Consider the following 22,873-nt stretch of genomic DNA (forward strand, 5'->3'; position numbering starts at 1 on the left):
TCAATAAAGTACTGCAACTTTTCTTACTAAATGTATTATTTCTGTCTATTATGGGAGAGGAAAAAAAAAATGTACTCCATGTTATCGCAAATTATGTTCACTTAAATATTGTCTAATTCTACAAAAATATATTATCAAACATTCAAACCATTTTTTAAATAGAAATAAATACTAATAATAATGATTTCAAAGCAAGTTATCCATCAAATTGTGCAATGTAAAAGTAGCAATAGATTTCATGATCAAATTGTGACATTTACTGTGGTTTTTACAGCATTTTTCTCTAAATGAAAACACAGTACTTTTTTTTTTACTGTAATAAACTGTGGAACCATTTTGGCATTTACAGTAATACATCGAAAAATCTACACTTGTTGATTTGCAGTAAAAAAAAACAAAAAATAACGAACTGCCAAATTTTTACTGTAAAATTGCATTTTTTTTAAATTTACAAATTATATTCTGGCAACTGAGCTGCCTTTTTTTATTTATTTATTTTTACCATAAAAACAGCAGTACTGTTTTTCCATTTACAGTAATATACAAACCCCGTTTCCGTATGAGTTGGGAAATTGTGTTAGATGTAAATATAAACGGAATACAATGATTTGCAAATCCTTTTCAACCCATTTCAGTTGAATATGCTACAAAGACAACATATTTGATGTTCAAACTCATAAACTTTTTTGCAAATAATAATTAACTTATAATTTCATGGCTGCAACACGTGCCAAAGTAGTTGGGAAAGGGCATGTTCACCACTGTGTTACATGGCCTTTCCTTTTAACAACACTCAGTTACCGTTTGGGAACTGAGGAGACACATTTTTTAAGCTTCTCAGGTGGAATTCTTTCCCATTCTTGCTTGATGTACAGCTTAAGTTGTTCAACAGTCCGGGGGTCTCCGTTGTGCTATTTTAGGCTTCATAATGCGCCACACATTTTCAACGGGAGACAGGTCTGGACTACAGGCAGGCCAGTATAGTACCCGCACTCTTTTACTATGAAGCCACGTTGATGTAACACGTGTCTTGCTGAAATAAGCAGGGGCGTCCATGGCAACGTTGCTTGGATGGCAACATATGTTGCTCCAAAACCTGTATGTACCTTTCAGCATTAATGGTGCCTTCACAGATGTGTAAGTTACCCATGTCTTGGGCACTAATACACCCCCATACCATCACACATGCTGGCTTTTACACTTTCCGCCTATAACAATCCGGATGGTTCTTTTCCTCTTTGGTCCGGAGGACACGACGTCCACAGTTTCCAAAAACAATTTGAAATGTGGACTCGTCAGACCACAGAACACTTTTCCACTTTGTATCAGTCCATCTTAGATGAGCTCAGGCCCAGCGAAGCCGTGGGCGTTTCTGGGTGTTGTTGACAAACAGTTTTCGCTTTGCATAGGAGAGTTTTAACTTGCACTTACAGATGTTACGACCAACTGTAGTTACTGACAGTGGGTTTCTGAAGTGTTCCTGAGCCCATGTGGTGATATCCTTTACACACCGATGTCGGTTTTTGATGCAGTACAGCCTGAGGGATCGAAGGTCACGGGCTTAGCTGCTTACGTGCAGTGATTTCTCCAGATTCTCTGAACCCTTTGATGATATTACGGACCGTAGATGGTGAAATCCCTAAATTCCTTGCAATAGCTGGTTGAGAAACGTTTTTCTTAAACTGTTCAACAATTTGCTCGCGCATTTGTTGACAAAGTGGTGACCCTCGCCCCATCCTTGTTTGTGAATGACTGAGCATTTCATGGAATCTACTTGTATACCCAATCATGGCACCCACCTGTTCCCAATTTGCCTGTTCACCCGTGGGATGTTCCAAATAAGTGTTTGATGAGCATTCCTCAACTTTATCAGTATTTATTGCCACCTTTCCCAACTTCTTTGTCACGTGTTGCTGGCATCAAATTCTAAAGTTAATGATTATTTGCAAAAAACAAAGACAACAAATATGTTGTCTTTGTAGCATATTCAATTGAATATGGGTTGAAAATGATTTGCAAATCATTGTATTCCGTTTATATTGACATCTAACACAATTTCCCAACTCATATGGAAACGGGGTTTGTACACTACATTTTTAACTGAAATTATTGCAACTTACCATATTTTTTTTTTTACGTTTTAGTTTAAAAAAAAATGTACTAATAAAATGAATTTAAAAAATGGTGTAATACTAGTATTCACTGTTAGAAGCGGCCCTATGGGGCCAAACATAACTGCCATGTGGCCCTCAGTGAAAACGACTTTGACACCTCTGATGTATATTATTTGGTATTCACACACAAATATTGTAATATTACTACAATTGATAAAGTGCAATATTTGGAACTACACTTAACGTGTGTAATAATTGCATTGTTAGTTTTAACATATTAAGTCATTTTGCAGATTGCATCCTGCTGTTAGCACAAATCAAGCAAAAATAAAAGTAGTTTAAAAATACTCACGATATCCTGCGTTGTTTTTTTGCCGGGATGAGTCAGCGTCCAAGAAGAGAAGAAGAAAAATCATAATTAAAGATGAAGAATGAACAGATTTAAAAAATATGGTCCTTGAATGCATCACGAGTTGAACATTCCAAATGGATCAAAAAATAATTCGATTTCCTGTGATGGATTGCTTTGAAGTTGACCCCAAACATGAAAGCAGCCACCTAATACACAGCGTTAATAATGCAGTGCGGTGCAGTCCATTGCTGCACTCTGATTCGTAACGATGACATCGTGCATAATGCATGCGCTCACTAATATGCAAACACTCACGCCTGCATGGTGGTCGTCGCCGTCTGGAAGCTGAACATGTTTTCCTTGGGGAACCAGTTGGCGTCGTCTGCAAACATTGAGGGGAAACACTTGAGAGGTCGTCGGGGTCAAAGGTCGTAGTTTTTGAAATGTGGAAAAGCACCAAAAAAAAAAAAAAAGCAGCACCGGCACTTCACAGTCCGACACCCCACAAATGGAGAGAGGGAGAGGCGGGGACGACGCACAGCAAGAAGTACGTGGGAAACATTAAATAGGATTAGAAAAAAGTGGAGAAATAGAAATACATCCAACACCAACGCAACCAAACTTGGGGATGAAACATTCAATCAATTGCAAGTTCAATTCAAAACATTTTTTTTTTACTACCATATACTTAATTTACATACAGCTAGCATCTGTTTATAACGCGCTATAGCAATAGTCATCTTATGTTAGCTTCCTGCTAACTTATTAAATATTGTTTCAGTGAATAGTTTTCGAATGATATCGTTGTGTTAGCATTAGCTTTGTTAGCTCACACATGTAATATTTAGCCTAAGCTAGCTAAATATGAAAATGATCTAATAGTTTCTGCTTACTTAATTTATTTTGTTTACAATGAACCAGTTAGTTTTATGCTTGTGTGGTAATAGTTTCATGTTAATAATGCTATAGGTAATATCGTGTTAGCATTAGCTTTCTGTTAGCTCATACATACAATATTTAGGCTAAGTTAGCTAAATATTATAACGAATAGTTTACACTTTAACATTTTTTCAGAATGAACGTGCTATTTTTATGCTAGCATAGCAATAGTTTAATGTAGTTAATATTACTGCGTTAGCATTAGCTTTCAATTAGTTCATACATACAATATTTAGGCTAAGTTAGCTAAGTATTATATCGAATAGTTTACACTTTAACATTTTTTCAGAATGAACCTGCTATTTTTATGCTAGCATAGCAATAGTTTAATGTAGTTAATATTACTGCGTTAGCATTAGCTTTCTGTTAGCTCATACATACAATATTTAGGCTAAGTTAGCTAAATATTATATCGAATAGTTTACACTTTAACATTTTTTCAGAATGAACGTGCTATTTTTATGCTAGCATAGCAATAGTTTAATGTAGTTAATATTACTCTGTTAGCATTAGCTTTCTGTTAGCTCACACATACAATATTTAGGCTAAGTTAGCTAAATATTATAACGAATAGTTTACACTTACTTTAACATTTTTTCAGAATGAACCTGCTATTTTTATGCTAGCATAGCCATAGTTTAATGTAGTTTATATTACTGTGTTAGCATTAGCTTTCTGTTAGCTCATACATACAATATTTAGGCTAAGTTAGCTAAATATTATATCGAATAGTTTACACTTTAACATTTTTTCAGAATGAACCTGCTATTTTTATGCTAGCATTGCAATAGTTTAATGTAGTTAATATTACTGCGTTAGCATTAGCTTTCTGTTAGCTCACACATACAATATTTAGGCTAAGTTAGCTAAATATTATATCGAATAGTTTACACTTTAACATTTTTTCAGAATGAACCTGCTATTTTTATGCTAGCATTGCAATAGTTTAATGTAGTTAATATTACTGCGTTAGCATTAGCTTTCTGTTAGCTCACACATACAATATTTAGGCTAAGTTAGCTAAATATTATAACGAATAGTTTACACTTACTTTAACATTTTTTTTAGAATGAATCTGTTATTTTTATTCTAGCATAACAATAATTTCGTGTACTTAATATTACTGTGTTAGCATTAGCTTTCTGTTAGCTCATACATATAATATTTAGGCTAAGTTAGCTAAATATTATATTGAATAGTTTACACTTACTTTAACATTTTTTCAGAATGAACCTGCTATCTTTATGCTAGCATAGCCATAGTTTAATGTAGTTTATATTACTGTGTTAGCATTAGCTTTCTGTTAGCTCACACATACAATACTTAGGCTAAGTTAGCTAAATATTATATCGAATAGTTTACACTTTAACATTTTTTCAGAATGAACCTGCTATTTTTATGCTAGCATAGCAATAGTTTAATGTAGTTAATATTACTGCGTTAGCATTAGCTTTCTGTTAGCTCATACATACAATATTTAGGCTAAGTTAGCTAAATATTATATCGAATAGTTTACACTTTAACATTTTTTCAGAATGAACGTGCTATTTTTATGCTAGCATAGCAATAGTTTAATGTAGTTAATATTACTGCGTTAGCATTAGCTTTCTGTTAGCTCATTCATACAATATTTAGGCTAAGTTAGCTAAATATTATAACGAATAGTTTACACTTACTTTAACATTTTTTCAGAATGAACCTGCTATTTTTATGCTAGCATAGCCATAGTTTAATGTAGTTTATATTACTGTGTTAGCATTAGCTTTCTGTTAGCTCATACATACAATACTTAGGCTAAGTAAGCTAAATAACGTAGCCTGTTGGAGCCTTTGTTAGATAATTATCGAATAGTTTACACTTTAAACATTTTTTTAGAATGAACTTGCTATTTTTATGCTAGCATAGCAATAGTTTAATGTAGTTAATATTACTGTGTTAGTATTAGCTTTCTGTTAGCTCATACATACAATATTTAGGCTAAGTTAGCTATATATTTGTAATGTTGGAGCCTTTGTTAGATAACTATTGAATAGTTTACACTTACTTTAAAAAAAATTCAGAATGAACCTGCTATCTTTATGCTAGCATAGCAATAGTTTAATGTAGTTAATATTACTGTGTTAGTATTAGCTTTCCGTTAGCTTATACATACAATATTTAAGCTAAGTTAGCTAAATATTAGCAATGCTGGAGCCTTTGTTAGATAACTATCGAATAGTTTACGCTTTAAAAATGTTTCAGAATGAACCTCCTATTTTTATGCTAGCATAGCAATAGTTTTGTGTAGTTAATATTACTGTGTTAGCATTAGCTTTCTGTTAGCTCATACATACAATATTTAGGCTAAGTTAGCAAAATATTTGTAATGTTGGAGCCTTTGTTAGATAATTATCGAATAGTTTACACTTACTTTAAAAAAAATTCAGAATGAACCTGCTATCTTTATGCTAGCATAGCAATAGTTTAATGTAGTTAATATTGCTGTGTTAGTATTAGCTTTCTGTTAGCTCATACATACAACATTTAGGTTAAGTTAGCTAATATTATATCGAATAGTTTACACTTACTTTAAATTTTTTTTTAGAATGAATCTGTTATTTTTATTCTAGCATAACAATAATTTCGAGTACTTAATATTACTGTGTTAGCATTAGCTTTCTGTTAGCTCATACATATAATATTTAGGCTAAGTTAGCTAAATATTATATTGAATAGTTTACACTTACTTTAACATTTTTTCAGAATCAACCTGCTATCTTTATGCTAGCATAGCAGTAGTTTAATGTAGTTAAAATTACTGTGTTAGCATTAGCTTTTTGTTAGCTCATTCATACAATATTTAGGCTAAGTTAGCTAAACATTAGTAATGCTGGAGCCTTTGTTAGATAACTATCGAATAGTTTACACTTACTATAAAAAAAAAATTCAGAATGAACCTGTTATTTTTATGATAGCATAGTAATAGTTTCATGTCAATAATGCTGAAGTCAATGTTATTGTGTTAGCACTAGCTTTCTGTTAGCTCATACATGCAATGTTTAGGTTAAGTTAGCTAAACATTAGTAAGTTGTAGCCTTTGTTGGTTAACTATCTAATAGTTTACGCTTGCATTCAAGTTTATTTTTAAAATTAACTTGTTATTTTTATGCTAGTACAGTAAAGTTTCATCTTAACAATGCTGTAGTTAATGTTATTGTGTTAGCAATAGCTTTCTGTTAGCTCATACATACAATATTTAGGCTAAGTTAGCTTAATATTAGTAATGCTTAAGCCTTTGTTAGATAACTAGCGAATAGTTTACACTTACTTTAAAAAATTTCAGAATGAACCTGTTATTTTTATGCTAGCATAGCAATAGTTTAATGTAGTCAATGTTACTGTGTTAGCATTAGCTTTCTGTTAGCTCATACATACAATATTTAGGCTAAGTTAGCTAATATTATATCGAATAGTTTACACTTACTTTAACTTTTTTTTTAGAATGAACCTGTTATTTTTATTCTAGCATAACAATAATTAGTTAATATTAGTGTGTTAGCATTAGCTTTCTGTTAGCTCATACATACAATATTTAGGCTAAGTTAGCTAAACATTAGTAATGCTGGAGCCTTTGTTAGATAACTATGGAATAGTTTACACTTAGTTAAAAAAAAAAAAATTCAGAATGAACCTGTTATTTTTATGCGAGCATAGCAATAGTTTAATGTAGTTAATATTACTGTGTTAGTATTAGCTTTCTGTTAGCTCATATATACAATGTTTAGGCTAAGTTAGCTAAACATTAGTAAGTTGTAGCCTTTGTTGGTTAACTATCTAATAGTTTACGCTTGCATTCAAGTTTATTTTTAAAATCAACTTGTTATTTTTATGCTAGTACAGTAAAGTTTCATCTTAACAATGCTGTAGTTAATGTTATTGTGTTAGCATTAGCTTTCTGTTAGCTCATACATACAATATTTAGGCTAAGTTAGCTTAATATTAGTAATGCTTAAGCCTTTGTTAGATAACTAGCGAATAGTTTACACTTACTTTAAAAAATTTCAGAATGAACCTGTTATTTTTATGCTAGCATAGCAATAGTTTAATGTAGTCAATGTTACTGTGTTAGCATTAGCTTTCTGTTAGCTCATACATACAATATTTAGGCTAAGTTAGCTAACATTATATCGAATAGTTTACACTTACTTTAACATTTTTTTTAGAATGAACCTGTTATTCTTATGCTAGCATAACAATAGTTTCATGTAGTTAATATTACTGTGTTAGCATTAGCTTTCTGTTAGCTCATACATACAATATTTAGGCTAAGTTAGCTAATATTATATCGAATAGTTTACACTTACTTTAACTTTTTTTTTTAGAATGAACCTGTTATTTTTATTCTAGCATAACAATAATTAGTTAATATTAGTGTGTTAGCATTAGCTTTCTGTTAGCTCATACATACAATATTTAGGCTAAGTTAGCTAAACATTAGTAATGCTGGAGCCTTTGTTAGATAACTATGGAATAGTTTACACTTAGTTAAAAAAAAAAATTCAGAATGAACCTGTTATTTTTATGCGAGCATAGCAATAGTTTAATGTAGTTAATATTACTGTGTTAGTATTAGCTTTCTGTTAGCTCATATATACAATGTTTAGGCTAAGTTAGCTAAACATTAGTAAGTTGTAGCCTTTGTTGGTTAACTATCTAATAGTTTACACTTGCATTCAAATGTATTTTTAAAATGAACCTGATATTTTTATGTTGGTTTATTAACGTTTCATGATAACAATGCTGTAGTTAATGTTTTTGTGTAAACATTAGTTTTCTGTTAGCTCATACATACAATATTTAGGCTAAGTTAGCTAAATATTAGTAATGTTGGAGCCTTTGGTAGATAATTATCGAATAGTTTACACTTACTTTAACATTTTTTCAGAATGAACCTGCTATTTTTATGCTAGCATAGCAATAGTTTAATGTAGTAATACTTCTGTGTTAGCATTAGCTTTCCGTTAGCTTATACATACAATATTTAGGCTAAGTTAGCTAAATATTAGCAATGCTGGAGCCTTTGTTAGATAACTATCGAATAGTTTACGCTTTAAAAATGTTTCAGAATGAACCTCCTATTTTTATGCTAGCATAGCAATAGTCTAATGTAGTTAATGTTACTGTCTTAGCATTAGCTTTCTGTTAGCTCATACATACAATATTTAGGCTAAGTTAGCTAATATTATATCGAATAGTTTACACTTACTTTAACATTTTTTTTAGAATGAACCTGTTATTTTTATGCTAGCATAACAATAATTTCGTGTAGTTAATATTACTGTGTTAGCATTAGCTTTCTGTTAGCTCATACATATAATATTTAGGCTGAGTTAGCTAAATATTATATCGAATAGTTTACACTTACTTTAACATTTTTTCAGAATTAACCTGCTATCTTTATACTAGCATAGCAGTAGTTTAATGTAGTTAATATTACTGTGTTAGCATTAGCTTTCAGTTAGCTCATACATACAATATTTAGGCTAAGTTAGCTAAATATTTGTAATGTTGGAGCCTTTGTTAAATAACTATCGAATAGTTTACACTTACTTTAACATTTTTTCAGACTGAACCTGCTATTTTTATGCTAGCATAGCAAAAGTTTAATGTTACTGTGTTAGCATTAGCTTTCTGTTAGCCCACACATACAATGTTTAGGCTAAGTTAGCAAAATATTAGTAAGTTGTAGCCTTTGTTGGTCAACTATCTAATAGTTTACGCTTGCATTTTTAAAATGAACCTGTTATTCTTATGCTAGTACAGTAAAGTTTCATGTTAAGAATGTTGTAGTTAAAATTATTGTGTTAGCATTAGCTTTCTGTTAGCTCATACATACAATATTTAGGTAGCAGAATGTTAGCAATGTTGTAGCTCGTTAGCTAATTTATGGACTTCGAATGTACAGTCAAAAGTGTTTAGAGTGCTTATGTAAGTTTTATTTAGCCGTTAATGTTAGCATTATCTGCGATGAGGTGGCGACCTGTCCAGGGTGTACCCCGCCTTCCGCCCGAATGAAGCTGAGATCGGCTCCAGCACCCCCAGCGACCCCGAAAGGGACAAGCGGTAGAAAATGAATGGATAGATAGATGTTAGCATTATAACATTAGCTTGCTGTTAGCGATATGACTATGAATTAGTCATTTTAAGGATTAGTGACGTTTTAAGTGCTTCTGTTATTTTCTGCTTAGAATGTTTCAGCCGTTGTTAGTCGGGTATGATTATGATAAAGACGTTTGGTTGTGTCTTCAGTGTGTTAGCCTTATTTCAAAATCACTCTTTGGTTGTTTTCTTTTTTCCGAAACCTATTTCTCCTCAAGTTTGGCGTCCATGCTCGACTATTCCCAATAATTTTCAACATCATTGTAGTGCCTCGCCTGTGTGTCCCCGCCCCCAACCCCCCCTCACCTCTCTCCAGCCCAGTCACCCGGTCCACACTCCACATCCTCTCTAGGCGTCGGTGCTGCTTGCCTGGCTCTCGGGTGGCGCTCTCCAGGTCCAGAGACCCTTGGCTCCGCGAGGGGACGGCGCTGCAGGAGTCGCAGGCCAGCCCGCTGCACTCCGCCTCCCCTTTCGCGCTGTTGTCCCCCCAGCTGCGGATGTTGTGGGCGCTGACGGAGGTCTGCAGCGGCGGCTGGGCCAGGTGGTGGTGGTGGTGAGAGACCGTGTGGTGGGAGTGCTGGTTGCTGCTCCCGCTTGCCCCGCAGGCCCCTGCGCCGCTCGGGCCGGGGTGGTGGTGGTGATGGTTGCCGCCGTGGTGGTGGTGGCCTGCCCCGCGCCTGCCTGCGGCAAGCTGGGTGGGGGACGAGGAGGAGGAGGACGGGGAGGTGGAGGGCTGGATCGAGGTAGCGTGGCCCCCCTTGATTCCCCCGCTCCCTGTCCTCTCCTTGAGGACGTCCAGTTCTAGGCTCTCCTTGCTGCCCCGCCCGCCGCTCATCAGCATGCCGTGTCGGGTGGTGATGGTGTAGACACGGGCCGGCTGCAGGGCGCACTCCACTGCCTTCTGCTCGTCCTCCTCCGCCGAAAAGCTCCGCTCCAGACAGAGACGCACCGGCTTGTTGGAGACGGAGTGCGGCCGGTGCAGATCGAAAGGGGCCTCTGAGTCCTTAGCCAAGTCCAGCTCAATGTGGTTGTTGTTGCTGCTGCTGCCGGGCCCGGTTGGCGACTCTGGATCAGCGCCCGCCAAGGTCTCGCACAGCAGATGAGCTGGAATTTGGACAAGAGAGGGCGAACAATCACTGAGGACGAACGTCTGGGAACGACAGCGTGGAGGATGACAAAGCACTAAGAGCGTCCACAGAAGTCAGCCTTGCGGGTCTAACGGCGGGCGGAGACAAGGACGGAGACAAGGGCGGAGAAGACGCTGACCTGATCCGTTTCGGTTGTCAGGCTGTGTGTGGGACAGGTACTCTCCGAATGCTCGTGCTGCTCTGTGGACACACACACACACAGAGCGCACACACACACACACACGTATATAAAGCCATTACTTTGCAGGAAGCGTAGGAAGGGGCGGAGGCGCCGGAGAAAGCGAGGACCTCGAAAGCATTAATTGGCTTCTTTGCAGATTAAGACGCAGGTTTTATCAGCGCACTTCAGGCGGCCTCACACCGAGAGCGCGGAGGACGCCGGTGGACTACATTTCAAAGTGGTGACGGCTGCAAGACAACATATCTCCCAAAAGGTGACAACACACATTGGGTCTGGATTACTTTCTGCCGCATCCGTCACTTAAAAAAGGCCTTTCCTCGACATGAAGACCTGATAAGTCCGAAATAGAAAGAGCAGCTAGTCCTGGATAGACCTACCAACCCAAACTCCTTAAAGCTTCAGTCCCACACAGGATTCTCGCAGGAATGAGGTCAAAATTCCTCCAGGCCCGAAATAATGAATGTGCTTTTTTGCTAAACTTATTTGATGCTATCTTGTGGGCAATGAAAGTAAATCAGATCAATAACCATTTAAAGCACTTTCGAAGAATAGCACAGCATTTACTTACATGACACAATCCAAACAACCTTCCCTAGTCATGGTGCAAAAGATGCAAGTATAGAGAGGGTAGGAGCGTGCAAATGATGGCTCATATGGTTCTAACATGTCAGCAGGAGACCGCTCCCTGAGGTTCTAAATACTCAACATGGTTCATATGGTTCTAACATGTCAGCAGGAGACCACTCCCTGAGGTTCTAAATACTCAACATGGTTCATATGGTTCTAACATGTCAGCAGGAGACCACTCCCTGATGTTCTCAGAGCTGGAGATGGTTCATTTGGTTCTAACATGTCAGCAGGAGACCGCTCCCTAAAGTTCTAAAGATTCGAGATGGTTCATATAATTCTAACATGTCAGCAGGAGACCGCTCCCTGAGGTTCTCAGAGCTGGAGATGGTTTATATGGTTCTAACATGTCAGCAGGAGACCGCTCTCTGAGGTTCTCAGAGCTGGAGATGGTTTATATGGTTCTAACATGTCAGCAGGAGAACGCTCCCTAATGTTCTAAAGACTAGAGATGGTTCATATGGTTCTAACATGTCAGCAGGAGACCGCTCCCTAAGGTTCTAAAGACTCGAGATGGTTCATATGGTTCTAACATGTCAGCAGGAGACCGCTCCCTAAGGTTCTAAAGACTGGAGATGGTTCATATGGTATGAACATGTCAGCAGGAGACCGCTCCCTAAGGTTCTAAAGACTGGAGATGGTTCATATGGTTCTAACATGTCAGCAGGAGACCGCTCCCTAAGGTTCTAAAGACTGGAGATGGTTCATATGGTTCTAACATGTCAGCAGGAGACCACTCCCTAAGGTTCTAAAGACTGGAGATGGTTCATATGGTTCTAACATGTCAGCAGGAGACCACTCCCTAATGTTCTAAAGACTGGAGATGGTTCATATGGTTCTAACATGTCAGCAGGAGACCGCTCCCTAAGGTTCTAAAGACTCGAGATGGTTCATATGGTATGAACATGTCAGCAGGAGACCGCTCCCTAAGGTTCTAAATACTGGAGATGGTTCATATGGTTCTAACATGTCAGCAGGAGACCGCTCCCTAAGGTTCTAAAGACTTGAGATGGTTCATATGGTTCTAACATGTCAGCAGGAGACCACTCCCTAAGGTTCTAAAGACTCGAGATGGTTCATATGGTATGAACATGTCAGCAGGAGACCGCTCCCTAAGGTTCTAAAGACTTGAGATAGTTCATATGGTTCCAACATGTCAGCAGGAGACCACTCCCTAAGGTTCTAAAGACTCGAGATGGTTCATATGGTATGAACATGTCAGCAGGAGACCGCTCCCTAAGGTTCTAAAGACTTGAGATGGTTCATATGGTTCCAACATGTCAGCAGGAGACCACTCCCTAAGGTTCTAAAGACTGGAGATGGTTCATATGGTTCTAACATGTCAGCAGGAGACCACTCCCTAAGGTTCTAAAGACTGGAGATGGTTCATATGGTTCTAACATGTCAGCAGGAGACCACTCCCTAATGTTCTAAAGACTGGAGATGGTTCATATGGTTCTAACATGTCAGCAGGAGACCACTCCCTAATGTTCTAAAGACTGGAGATGGTTCATATGGTTCTAACATGTCAGCAAGAGACCGCTCTGAGGTTCTAAAGACTGGAGATGGTTCATATGGTTCTAACATGTCAGCAGGAGAACGCTCCCTAAGGTTCTAAAGACTGGAGATGGTTCATATGGTTCTAACATGTCAGCAGGAGAACGCTCCCTAAGGTTCTAAAGACAGGAGATGGTTCATGTGGTATGAACATGTCAGCAGGAGACCACTCCCTAAGGTTCTAAAGACTTGAGATGGTTCATATGGTTCTCACATGTCAGCAGGAGACCGCTCCCTAAGGTTCTAAAGACTGGAGATGGTTCATATGGTTCTAACATGTCAGCAGGAGACCACTCCCTAAGGTTCTAAAGACTGGAGATGGTTCATATGGTTCTAACATGTCAGCAGGAGACCACTCCCTAAGGTTCTAAAGACTGGAGATGGTTCATATGGTTCTAACATGTCAGCAGGAGACCACTCCCTAATGTTCTAAAGACTGGAGATGGTTCATATGGTTCTAACATGTCAGCAGGAGACCACTCCCTAATGTTCTAAAGACTGGAGATGGTTCATATGGTTCTAACATGTCAGCAAGAGACCGCTCTGAGGTTCTAAAGACTGGAGATGGTTCATATGGTTCTAACATGTCAGCAGGAGAACGCTCCCTAAGGTTCTAAAGACTGGAGATGGTTCATATGGTTCTAACATGTCAGCAGGAGAACGCTCCCTAAGGTTCTAAAGACAGGAGATGGTTCATATGGTTCTCACATGTCAGCAGGAGACCGCTCCCTAAGGTTCTAAAGACTGGAGATGGTTCATATGGTTCTAACATGTCAGCAGGAGACCGCTCCCTAAGGTTCTAAAGACTGGAGATGGTTCTGGAGATGGTTCATATGGTTCTAACATGTCAGCAGGAGAGGGTCGCTGCACATCTGAGTGAGGAAATGTGCTGAGGTGACCTTGTGAGGAGACAACACACACACACACACACACACACACACACACACACACACACACACACACACACACACACACACACACACACACACACACACACACACACACACACACACACACACACGTCTACTTGAGGTGATAAATACATAATTCATCATGATAATCATCATCATAATCAGCAGGTGTTTCACACGCTCATGTTTGATGATTCAACAGCTGCTTGTTAGCAAACAATGGCAGCCTAACACTCTCATCATCATCTTCATCTTCATCGTCTTCATCATTGATGAGATGAGAAGTGAAACGTCTTCTAAGACAAACCAAACAGTCCAGTTGTCATCCATTGAATGCCTGAGATGACAATGACCACATCCACACACACCTTCTTCATCCTCATCCTCATCATCATCATCCACATCATCATTATCATCATCATCATCATCATCATCCACATTTGCATCTTCATCATCATCATCCACATCATCATCATCATCCACATCATCATCCACATCTTCATCAGCAGCAGCATCATCCACATCATCATCATCATCATCATCATCCACATCATCATCATCCACATCATCATCATCATCCACATCATCATCATCATCATCATCCACATCATCATTATAATCATTCACATTTGTATCTTTATCATCATCATCCACATCTTCATCATCATCCTCATCTTTATCTTCATCATCAGCATCATTCTCATCTTTATCGTTATCTTCATCGTCATCATCCACATCATCATTATTATCATCATCCTACACATCTTCATCTTTATCTTCATTATCATTATCCACATCTTCATCTTTATCATCAACATCCAAATCATCATTATCATCATCCACATCATCATCATCCACATTTGCATCTTCATCATCATCATCCACATCATCATCATCATCCACATCATCATCATCATCATCCACATCTTCATCAGTATCATCATCCACATCATCATCATCCACATCATCATTATCATCATTCACATTTGTAGCTTCATCATCATCATCCACATCATCATCATCATCATCATCCACATCATCATTATCATCATCCACATTTGCATCTTCATCATCATCCACATCATCATCATCATCCACATCATCATCATCATCATCCACATCATCATCATCCACATCATCATTATCATCATTCACATTTGTAGCTTCATCATCATCATCCACATCATCATCATCATCATCATCATCCACATCATCATTATCATCATTCACATTTGTAGCTTCATCATCATCAGCCACATCATCATCATCATCATCATCATCCACATCATCATCATCATCATCCACATCATTATCATCATCATCATCCACATCATCCACATCATCATCATCCACATCATCATTATCATCATCCACATTTGCATCTTCATCATCATCATCATCATCCACATCATCATCATCATCATCCACATCTTCATCATCATCATCCACATCTTCATCAGCATCATCATCCACATCATCATCATCATCCACATCATCATCATCCATATCATCATCATCATCATCATCCACATTATCATTATCATCATTCACATTTGTATCTTCATCATCATCATCCACATCTTCATCATCATCCTCATGTTTATCTTCATCATCAGCATCATCCTCATCTTCATCGTTATCTTCATCGTCATCATCCACATCATCATTATTATCATCATCCTACACATCTTCATCTTAATCTTCATTATCATCATCCACATCTTCATCTTTATCATCATCATCCACATCATCATCATCATTATCCACATCATCATTATAATCATCCACATTTGCATCTTCATCATCATCATCCACATCATCATCATCATCCACATCTTCATCAGCATCATCATCCACATCATCATCATCATCATCATCGTCATCCACATCATCATTATCATCATTCACATTTGTAGCTTCATCATCATCATCCACATCTTCATCATCATCATCCTCATCTTTATCTTCATCATCAGCATCATCCTCATCTTCATCGTTATCTTCGTCATCATCCACATCATCATTATTATCATCATCCTACACATCTTCATCTTTATCTTCATTATCATCATCCACATCTTCATCATTATCATCATCCACATCATCATCAGCAGCAGCAGCATCTCCATCTTCATCATCATCCATATCTCCATCTTCATCCACATCTTCATCTTCTTCATCAACTGTATTATAATTTTCATCATCCTACACATCTTCATCTACATCTTCATTATCATCATCATCATCATACTTATCCATTCATCATCGTCTTCACCATCATCATCATTAACCTCATCCACATCATCTTTATATTCATCTTCATCATCCACATCCTCATTATCATCATTATCATCCTTATCATCATCATCCTCATCATCATCCACATCTTCATTATCATCCACATCCTCATCTTCATCATCCACATCCTCCTCCTCATCGTCATCATCATCATCAACCACATTCACATGTTCATCATCACCATCATCCACATCCTTATCTTCATCATCTTCACCACCATCACCTTCTTCATCTTCTTCATCATTATTTTCATCCTCGTCCACGTCTTCATCTTCATCATCATCATCATCATCATCCACATCCTAATTTCATCATGTCCATCTTCATTATTATCATCCACATCCTCATCTTCATCATCCACATCATCACCACCCACAACCATATCTTCATCATTATGATCTTCATCATCTTGATCTTCATCATCATCCACTTCCTCATCTTCATCATCATTAAAATCCTCCTCATCATGCCTTGTGTATTTACAGCATCACATGTGTTATTAAAAACTATTCAAGTGTTAACTTAATATAATTGTTTTACTGGGAAGCTATTATAAACTATTAAATTATGAAATTAATATAAACAATTTAACTGTTAAACTATTAAAAAATATAAATTATGAACCTCATATAAACAGTTAAATTATGAATCTATAATAAACGATTTAATTGTTAAACTATTATAAACTGTAAATGATCAACCTAATATAAACAGTTAAATTATGAATCTATAATTAACAATTTAACTGTTAACCTAATACAAACTAATAAACCACAAATCTAATATAAAGTATTAAAAGATGAACCAATTAAAAAGTATTAATCCAATACAAACAATTTAACCTATTAAAAATGATGTGACCATTTACCAATTAAAAAGTATTCAAGTGTTAGCCAATAGGCACACGATGCACACTTGTTGCTAGGCAGACTATTTGCCCTGCTTTTGCAGATGCAGGAAGTCACATACCTCCAAATTAAAAGCATATATAACAATTGAGAAATGTACGATCCGCGAAGGTAAAACGTGGCCATGTAGATTTATGATTTGTGTGGTTATGTTTTCATTCTCATGGTTATTGTTGTCCATCCATCCATCCATTTTCTACCGTTTGTCCCTTTTGGGGCGGAGGGTGCTGGAGTGAGTGTGATTAACCGCAGGAAGTGATAAAATGATAAAAGTCCGCTGAGACGTTTACGGTCTAAACAAGACAACGTCGATGTGAAGCGGACTCCACAGACCGAAGACCAAAGACCAGCACCTGCACGTCCACCGTGTTGGATACAATACTTCATTTGCATCCTTTTCATCTTTTGCACGCTCCTACCGTCTCTGCCTCCCTCCGTTGAAGCCTCATTGTGTCGGCCATGAGAGGCCGGAGGCGAACATGAGCGGCCACCTTTCCATAAACATGAAGACGCTCCTTTGAACACGCTGCCTTGCCAAGTGGTCTTGGTCTTGGCAAGGCATTGTCTCGTCTTTCATCTGTCCCCCCAAAAACACGGTCCAAGGGGGGGTCTAGCGTCTCCTACCAGCTAACACTGATTTTAGGATTTTATGAATTTATAAATGAAACAGGTCGGGAGATTATCATCACACTTCAACATCTCTAACATTTGCCTCATTCGTTAAAAAAAATTAATCAATTTTCCCATAAGAAATAACCATTATCCGAAATGCTAACGGTTAGCACGCTATCCAGACAGCACCAAGTGACAAAACATGTGACTGCTGGGTGTACACAAGCTAAATGGGCTAAAACAGTTAGCATGCTAACATGCGCAAAGCAACAAAATGTTTGGCTGTGAGGCGTTTAGAGTAGCTGCAGAATTAGCTGAAAAGACAGCATGCTAACTTTACCATGCTAACAGTTAGCATGTGTAAAGTGACAAAATATTTGACTCTGAGGTGTATACCTGCAAAATCAGCCAAAAAGACAACATGCTAACTTTACTATGCTAACTGTTAGCATGTGTAAAGTCACAACATATCTGACTCTGGGGTGTGTATGTAGTAATACAAAGGTGTGGTGTACCAACACAAAAGCGTGGTGCACTAACACAAAAGGGTAGTGTACGAACACAAAGGTGTGGTGTACCAACACAAAAGTGTGGTGTAGTAACACAAAGGTGTGGTGTACCATCACAAATGTGTGGTGTACTAACACAAAGGTGTGGTGTACCAACACAAAGGTGTGGTGCACCAACACAAAGGTGTGGTGCACCAACACAAAGGTGTGGTGCACCAACACAAAGGTGAGATGCACTAACACAAATGTGTAGTGTGCTAACACAAAAGTGTGGTGTAGTAACACAAAGGTGTGGTGTACCAACACAAAAGTGTGGTGTACTAACACAAATGTGTAGTGTGCTTCCACAAAAGTGTGGTGTAGTAACACAAAGGTGTGGTGTACCATCACAAAGGTGTGGTGCACCAACACAAAGGTGTGGTGCACCAACACAAAGGTGTGGTGCACCAACACAAATGTGTGGTGTGCTAACACAAGAGTGTGGTGTAGTAACACAAAGGTGTGGTGTACCAACACAAAAGTGTGGTGTACTAACACAAATGTGTAGTGTGCTTCCACAAAAGTGTGGTGTAGTAACACAAAGGTGTGGTGTACCATCACAAAGGTGTGGTGCACCAACACAAAGGTGTGGTGCACCAACACAAAGGTGTGGTGCACTACCACAAAAGTGTGGTGTACTACCACAAAGGTGTGGTGTACCAACACAAAGGTGTGGTGTACCAACACAAATGTGTGGTGTGCTAACACAAATGTGTGGTGTACCAACACAAAGGTGTAATGTACTAACACAAAAGTGTGGTGTAGTAACACAAAGGTGGGGTGTACACAAGGGTGTGGTGCAATAACACAAGGTGTAGTATACTAACAAAAAGGTGTGGTGTACCAACACAAAGGTGTGGTGCACTAACACAAACGTGTGGTGTACTAACACAAAGGTGTGGTGTACCAACACAAAGGTGTGGTGCACCAACACAAAGGTGTGGTGCACTAACACAAATGTGTAGTGTGCTAACACAAAAGTGTGGTGTAGTAACACAAAGGTGTGGTGTACCAACACAAAAGTGTGGTGTACTAACACAAATGTGTAGTGTGCTTCCACAAAAGTGTGGTGTAGTAACACAAAGGTGTGGTGTACCATCACAAAGGTGTGGTGCACCAACACAAAGGTGTGGTGTAGTAACACAAAGGTGTGGTGTACCAACACAAAAGTGTGAAGTACCAACACAAAGGTGTGGTGTACCAACATAAAAGTGTGGTGTTCTAACACAAAGGTGTGGTGTACCAACACAAATACGTGGTGTACTAACACAAAAGTGTGGTGTACTAACACAAAGGTGTGGTGTACCAATTCAAAGGTGTGGTGTACCAACACAAAAGTGTGGTGTACAAAGACAAAGGTGTGGTGCACTAACACAAAAGTGTAGTGTACTAACACAAAGGTGTGGTGTACTAACACAAAGGTGTGGTGTACCAACACAAAGGTGTGGTTTACCAACACAAAAGTGTGGTGTACTAACACAAAGGTGTGGTGTACCAACACAAAGGTGTGGTGTACCAACACAATAAGGTTTTTTTTTAAACATTTTTACTTAAAAAGTAAATAGTATTGGTTTTGAAAAAGCCGAATATCAAAACGGCCCCCCGCGTGCTTTCCTTTTTTCGGTAAGCGGCCCTCAGCTAAACACTCTGACAAGTGTAATGCTGCCATGATGTCGACGTGGAGCGGACAGCGCCAGGGGACGACCTTCGAGCGTGCTCTGAAAGGTGGACATGTGCAGCATTTACCTATATGACCCAACGCAAACAACCTTCCCTAGTCATGTAAAATCCGAACCAACAGACAACTCCTCTTAATATCCATTTATATCAATTATAAAATATATATAAATATTCCACTTTGAAATATGTTTTTTTTTTTTTTTTTTTTAAACATTTTTACTTTTAAAAATAAATAGTATTGCTTTTGGAAAAAGACAAATATCAAAACGGCCCCCGTCGTGCTTTCCTTTTCTCCGGTTTGGACCCCCGGTCTTAGAGGAAGTGTGGCGAGCGAATGGATCCGACTATCATTTTAAAAAGGTTTCCCTTCAGGGGGAGCTTTTTTTTTTTTTTTGTCCCCATACCGTCAGAGGTCCCCTAAAGGTGACTGTGTAAACAGAGCCATGTCCCCATTAAGGAAGCATTGCCAGAACACACACACACACACACACATACACACACACACACTCCTGCAGGTGACGTCACACACGTCAGAGTCAAGGTCATTCATTGACGGGACTCTAACGCCATCGCCGACAGGACGTCCCTGTGACCTTTGACCTGTCCACACGACCGGTGACCACCGCACAGTCCTGCCATGCTTGTTGTGTGTGTGTGTGTGTGTGTGTGTGTGTGTGTGTCTTCCAGCCCGCTATTACACACCCACTGGAGTCTCAAAAAGCTCGTCCTGCGGTGTCTGCGCGCGCACCGCAGGACACCACAACACGCGCCTCTCGCGCAGGACCGGGACCCGAGCTAACCCACACACACACACACACACACACACACACACGCACACACACCAAAAAACCCACTCACCTAACTTTTGCCGCCACCGATGATCTCGCGTCGTGTCTCAGATTCCTCCTTTTGGACGCGGAGGTTCCCATGCTGCCACGGACACGACGCAGACAGAGAGGAGATCATCCCCACCACCCTCCACTCCCACCCACCCACCCACCCGTGAAAACACACACACACACACGCACGCACACGCACGCACACTCCTCCCGTGGATGGATGGATTGCGACAGGGTGGGAAAAAAAAAAAAAAAAAACCCCGTGGAAATCCAGCAAGCACGTGCACAGGTGTCCTCGTGGACGTCTCGCTGCCGCGTCTCTCACTGACGCGCACACGCCGCGAGGGAGAGAGAGGAGGAGGAGGAGGAGGAGGAGGAGCGCGCCATCATCATCGTCATCATCAGCACACACACACACGGAGAGGGGAGGGGAGGTGGCGTGGAAGCGGCGTGACGGATGCGCGAGAGTGGCGTCCCTGCAGGAATCTCTGCAATTTGTCGCCGTCGTCGTCGTGTCACGCAAGTGGAAAAAGAAGTGAGGAGGGGCGGGGGGACCCGACAACTCACCCTCAAAGAGGAACTGCACTTTTATTTTGAAAGGTTGCCCCACAATCATTATGTGAGTACACCTTTATTATGCAATCTAAATCACAAAATACGGCAAGTAAGAGGTGGCAAACAATGCAGATATTAAGAGTGCACTATCGTGCCCCATAAAAACATCCAAAAAGCACCAACAATACACCCGAATATTAACCAAGTATTAGCCATGTTGTTATAATAAGAGCTAAAGCCGAGGAACTACTTTTGCAGCTTATGCTTGTGAAGTGAAGTGAAGTGAATTATATTTATATAGCGCTTTTCTCTAGTGACTCAAAGCGCTTTACATAGTGAAAAACCCAATATCTAAGTTACATTTAAACCAGTGTGGGTGGCACTGGGAGCAGGTGGGTAAAGTGTCTTGCCCAAGGACACAACGGCAGTGACTAGGATGGCGGAAGCGGGGATCGAACCTGCAACCCTCAGGTTGATGGCACGGCCACTCTACCAACCGAGCTATACCGCCTTGTCATGACGTGGACTTTAAGGGGTTTCTTTTCCCGGGATGCAAGAGAAGCTGGAGCGGACGTGGCGTGAAGGCAAATACATAATTTATTTTAACACTAACAAAAAGGTGCAAACAAAAGGCGTGCACAAGGCGGAGAACAGACTTGGCTATGAAACAAAACTAGCATTTGGGCAAAACTATGGACATGAAACAAAAACACTTTCTGCGACACGAATGCACAAAAACTCACGTGGCAAGAAAAACGAGGAGCATGAACCAAGACAGTATGACTATGGCATGGAGCCGAGCGAACAGAAGTAATGTCGCCGGGCCGACTGCCTGGCAACTACAAGCTTAAATAATACAGACATGATTAATGACAGGTGCGTGAGTCCAAATGTGCAACAGGTGAAACTAACGGTTGCTATGGTGACAAAACAATGGAGTGAAAACAGGAACCAAAAAGAGTCCAAAAACCAAATAGGACATAACTTAAACAAAGCATGATCACAGACATGACAATGCTGCTATATTGTGTTGCGTCGGACCAGTTCTTCCTCCCAGGGAATCTAAGTTACCGGTCAATCCCAAGTTCTTTCGATGACATATATGCTGAGTAAGAAGGACCATCAAGACAGAATTGGAATATTTTCAAGTTTTACTAAAGCTTTAGGAGGTCAATTTAACCAATACATTCATATCGGCTACTCTAGTTTGATCTGGCATTTCAAGGGAAAAGCCAACTCCTTTGCACACAAAGAAAACCCCCATCTCTCCCCCTCGCAACACTGATAAGGAAAGAGTGGGTGTTGTATTTCACATTCCAAGAGTTAAGACACTAAACAGACAATCTGAAGACAAAGAGAGACTGGTAGAATATACAAAGGAAAAGTACTAGTTGATCAAACATGGCTATGAATAGAGAAATACCTCTTAAACATATATGCATCCTCCACAATTGACATATCGAGCT

At 39.1% G+C, this 22,873-nt stretch overlaps 1 protein-coding gene across 1 annotated transcript in view; it reads right to left on the reverse strand.

Annotated features, from left to right (window-relative positions):
* Positions 1 to 20,995, reverse strand: part of nsmfa (NMDA receptor synaptonuclear signaling and neuronal migration factor a) — a 67,263-nt gene extending 46,268 nt beyond the window's left edge. Inside the window, 4 exon segments of the mRNA XM_072914156.1 lie at positions 2,776 to 2,848; positions 9,850 to 10,647; positions 10,810 to 10,871; positions 20,872 to 20,995. Of these exon segments, the coding sequence (XP_072770257.1) occupies positions 2,776 to 2,848; positions 9,850 to 10,647; positions 10,810 to 10,871; positions 20,872 to 20,942 (1,004 nt within the window). The 5' untranslated portion in view covers positions 20,943 to 20,995.
* Between the last annotated feature and the right edge of the window lie 1,878 nt (positions 20,996 to 22,873).

Source organism: Nerophis lumbriciformis, linkage group LG11 (assembly GCF_033978685.3).
Source record: "Nerophis lumbriciformis linkage group LG11, RoL_Nlum_v2.1, whole genome shotgun sequence".
Classification (NCBI taxonomy): Eukaryota; Metazoa; Chordata; class Actinopteri; order Syngnathiformes; family Syngnathidae; genus Nerophis; species Nerophis lumbriciformis.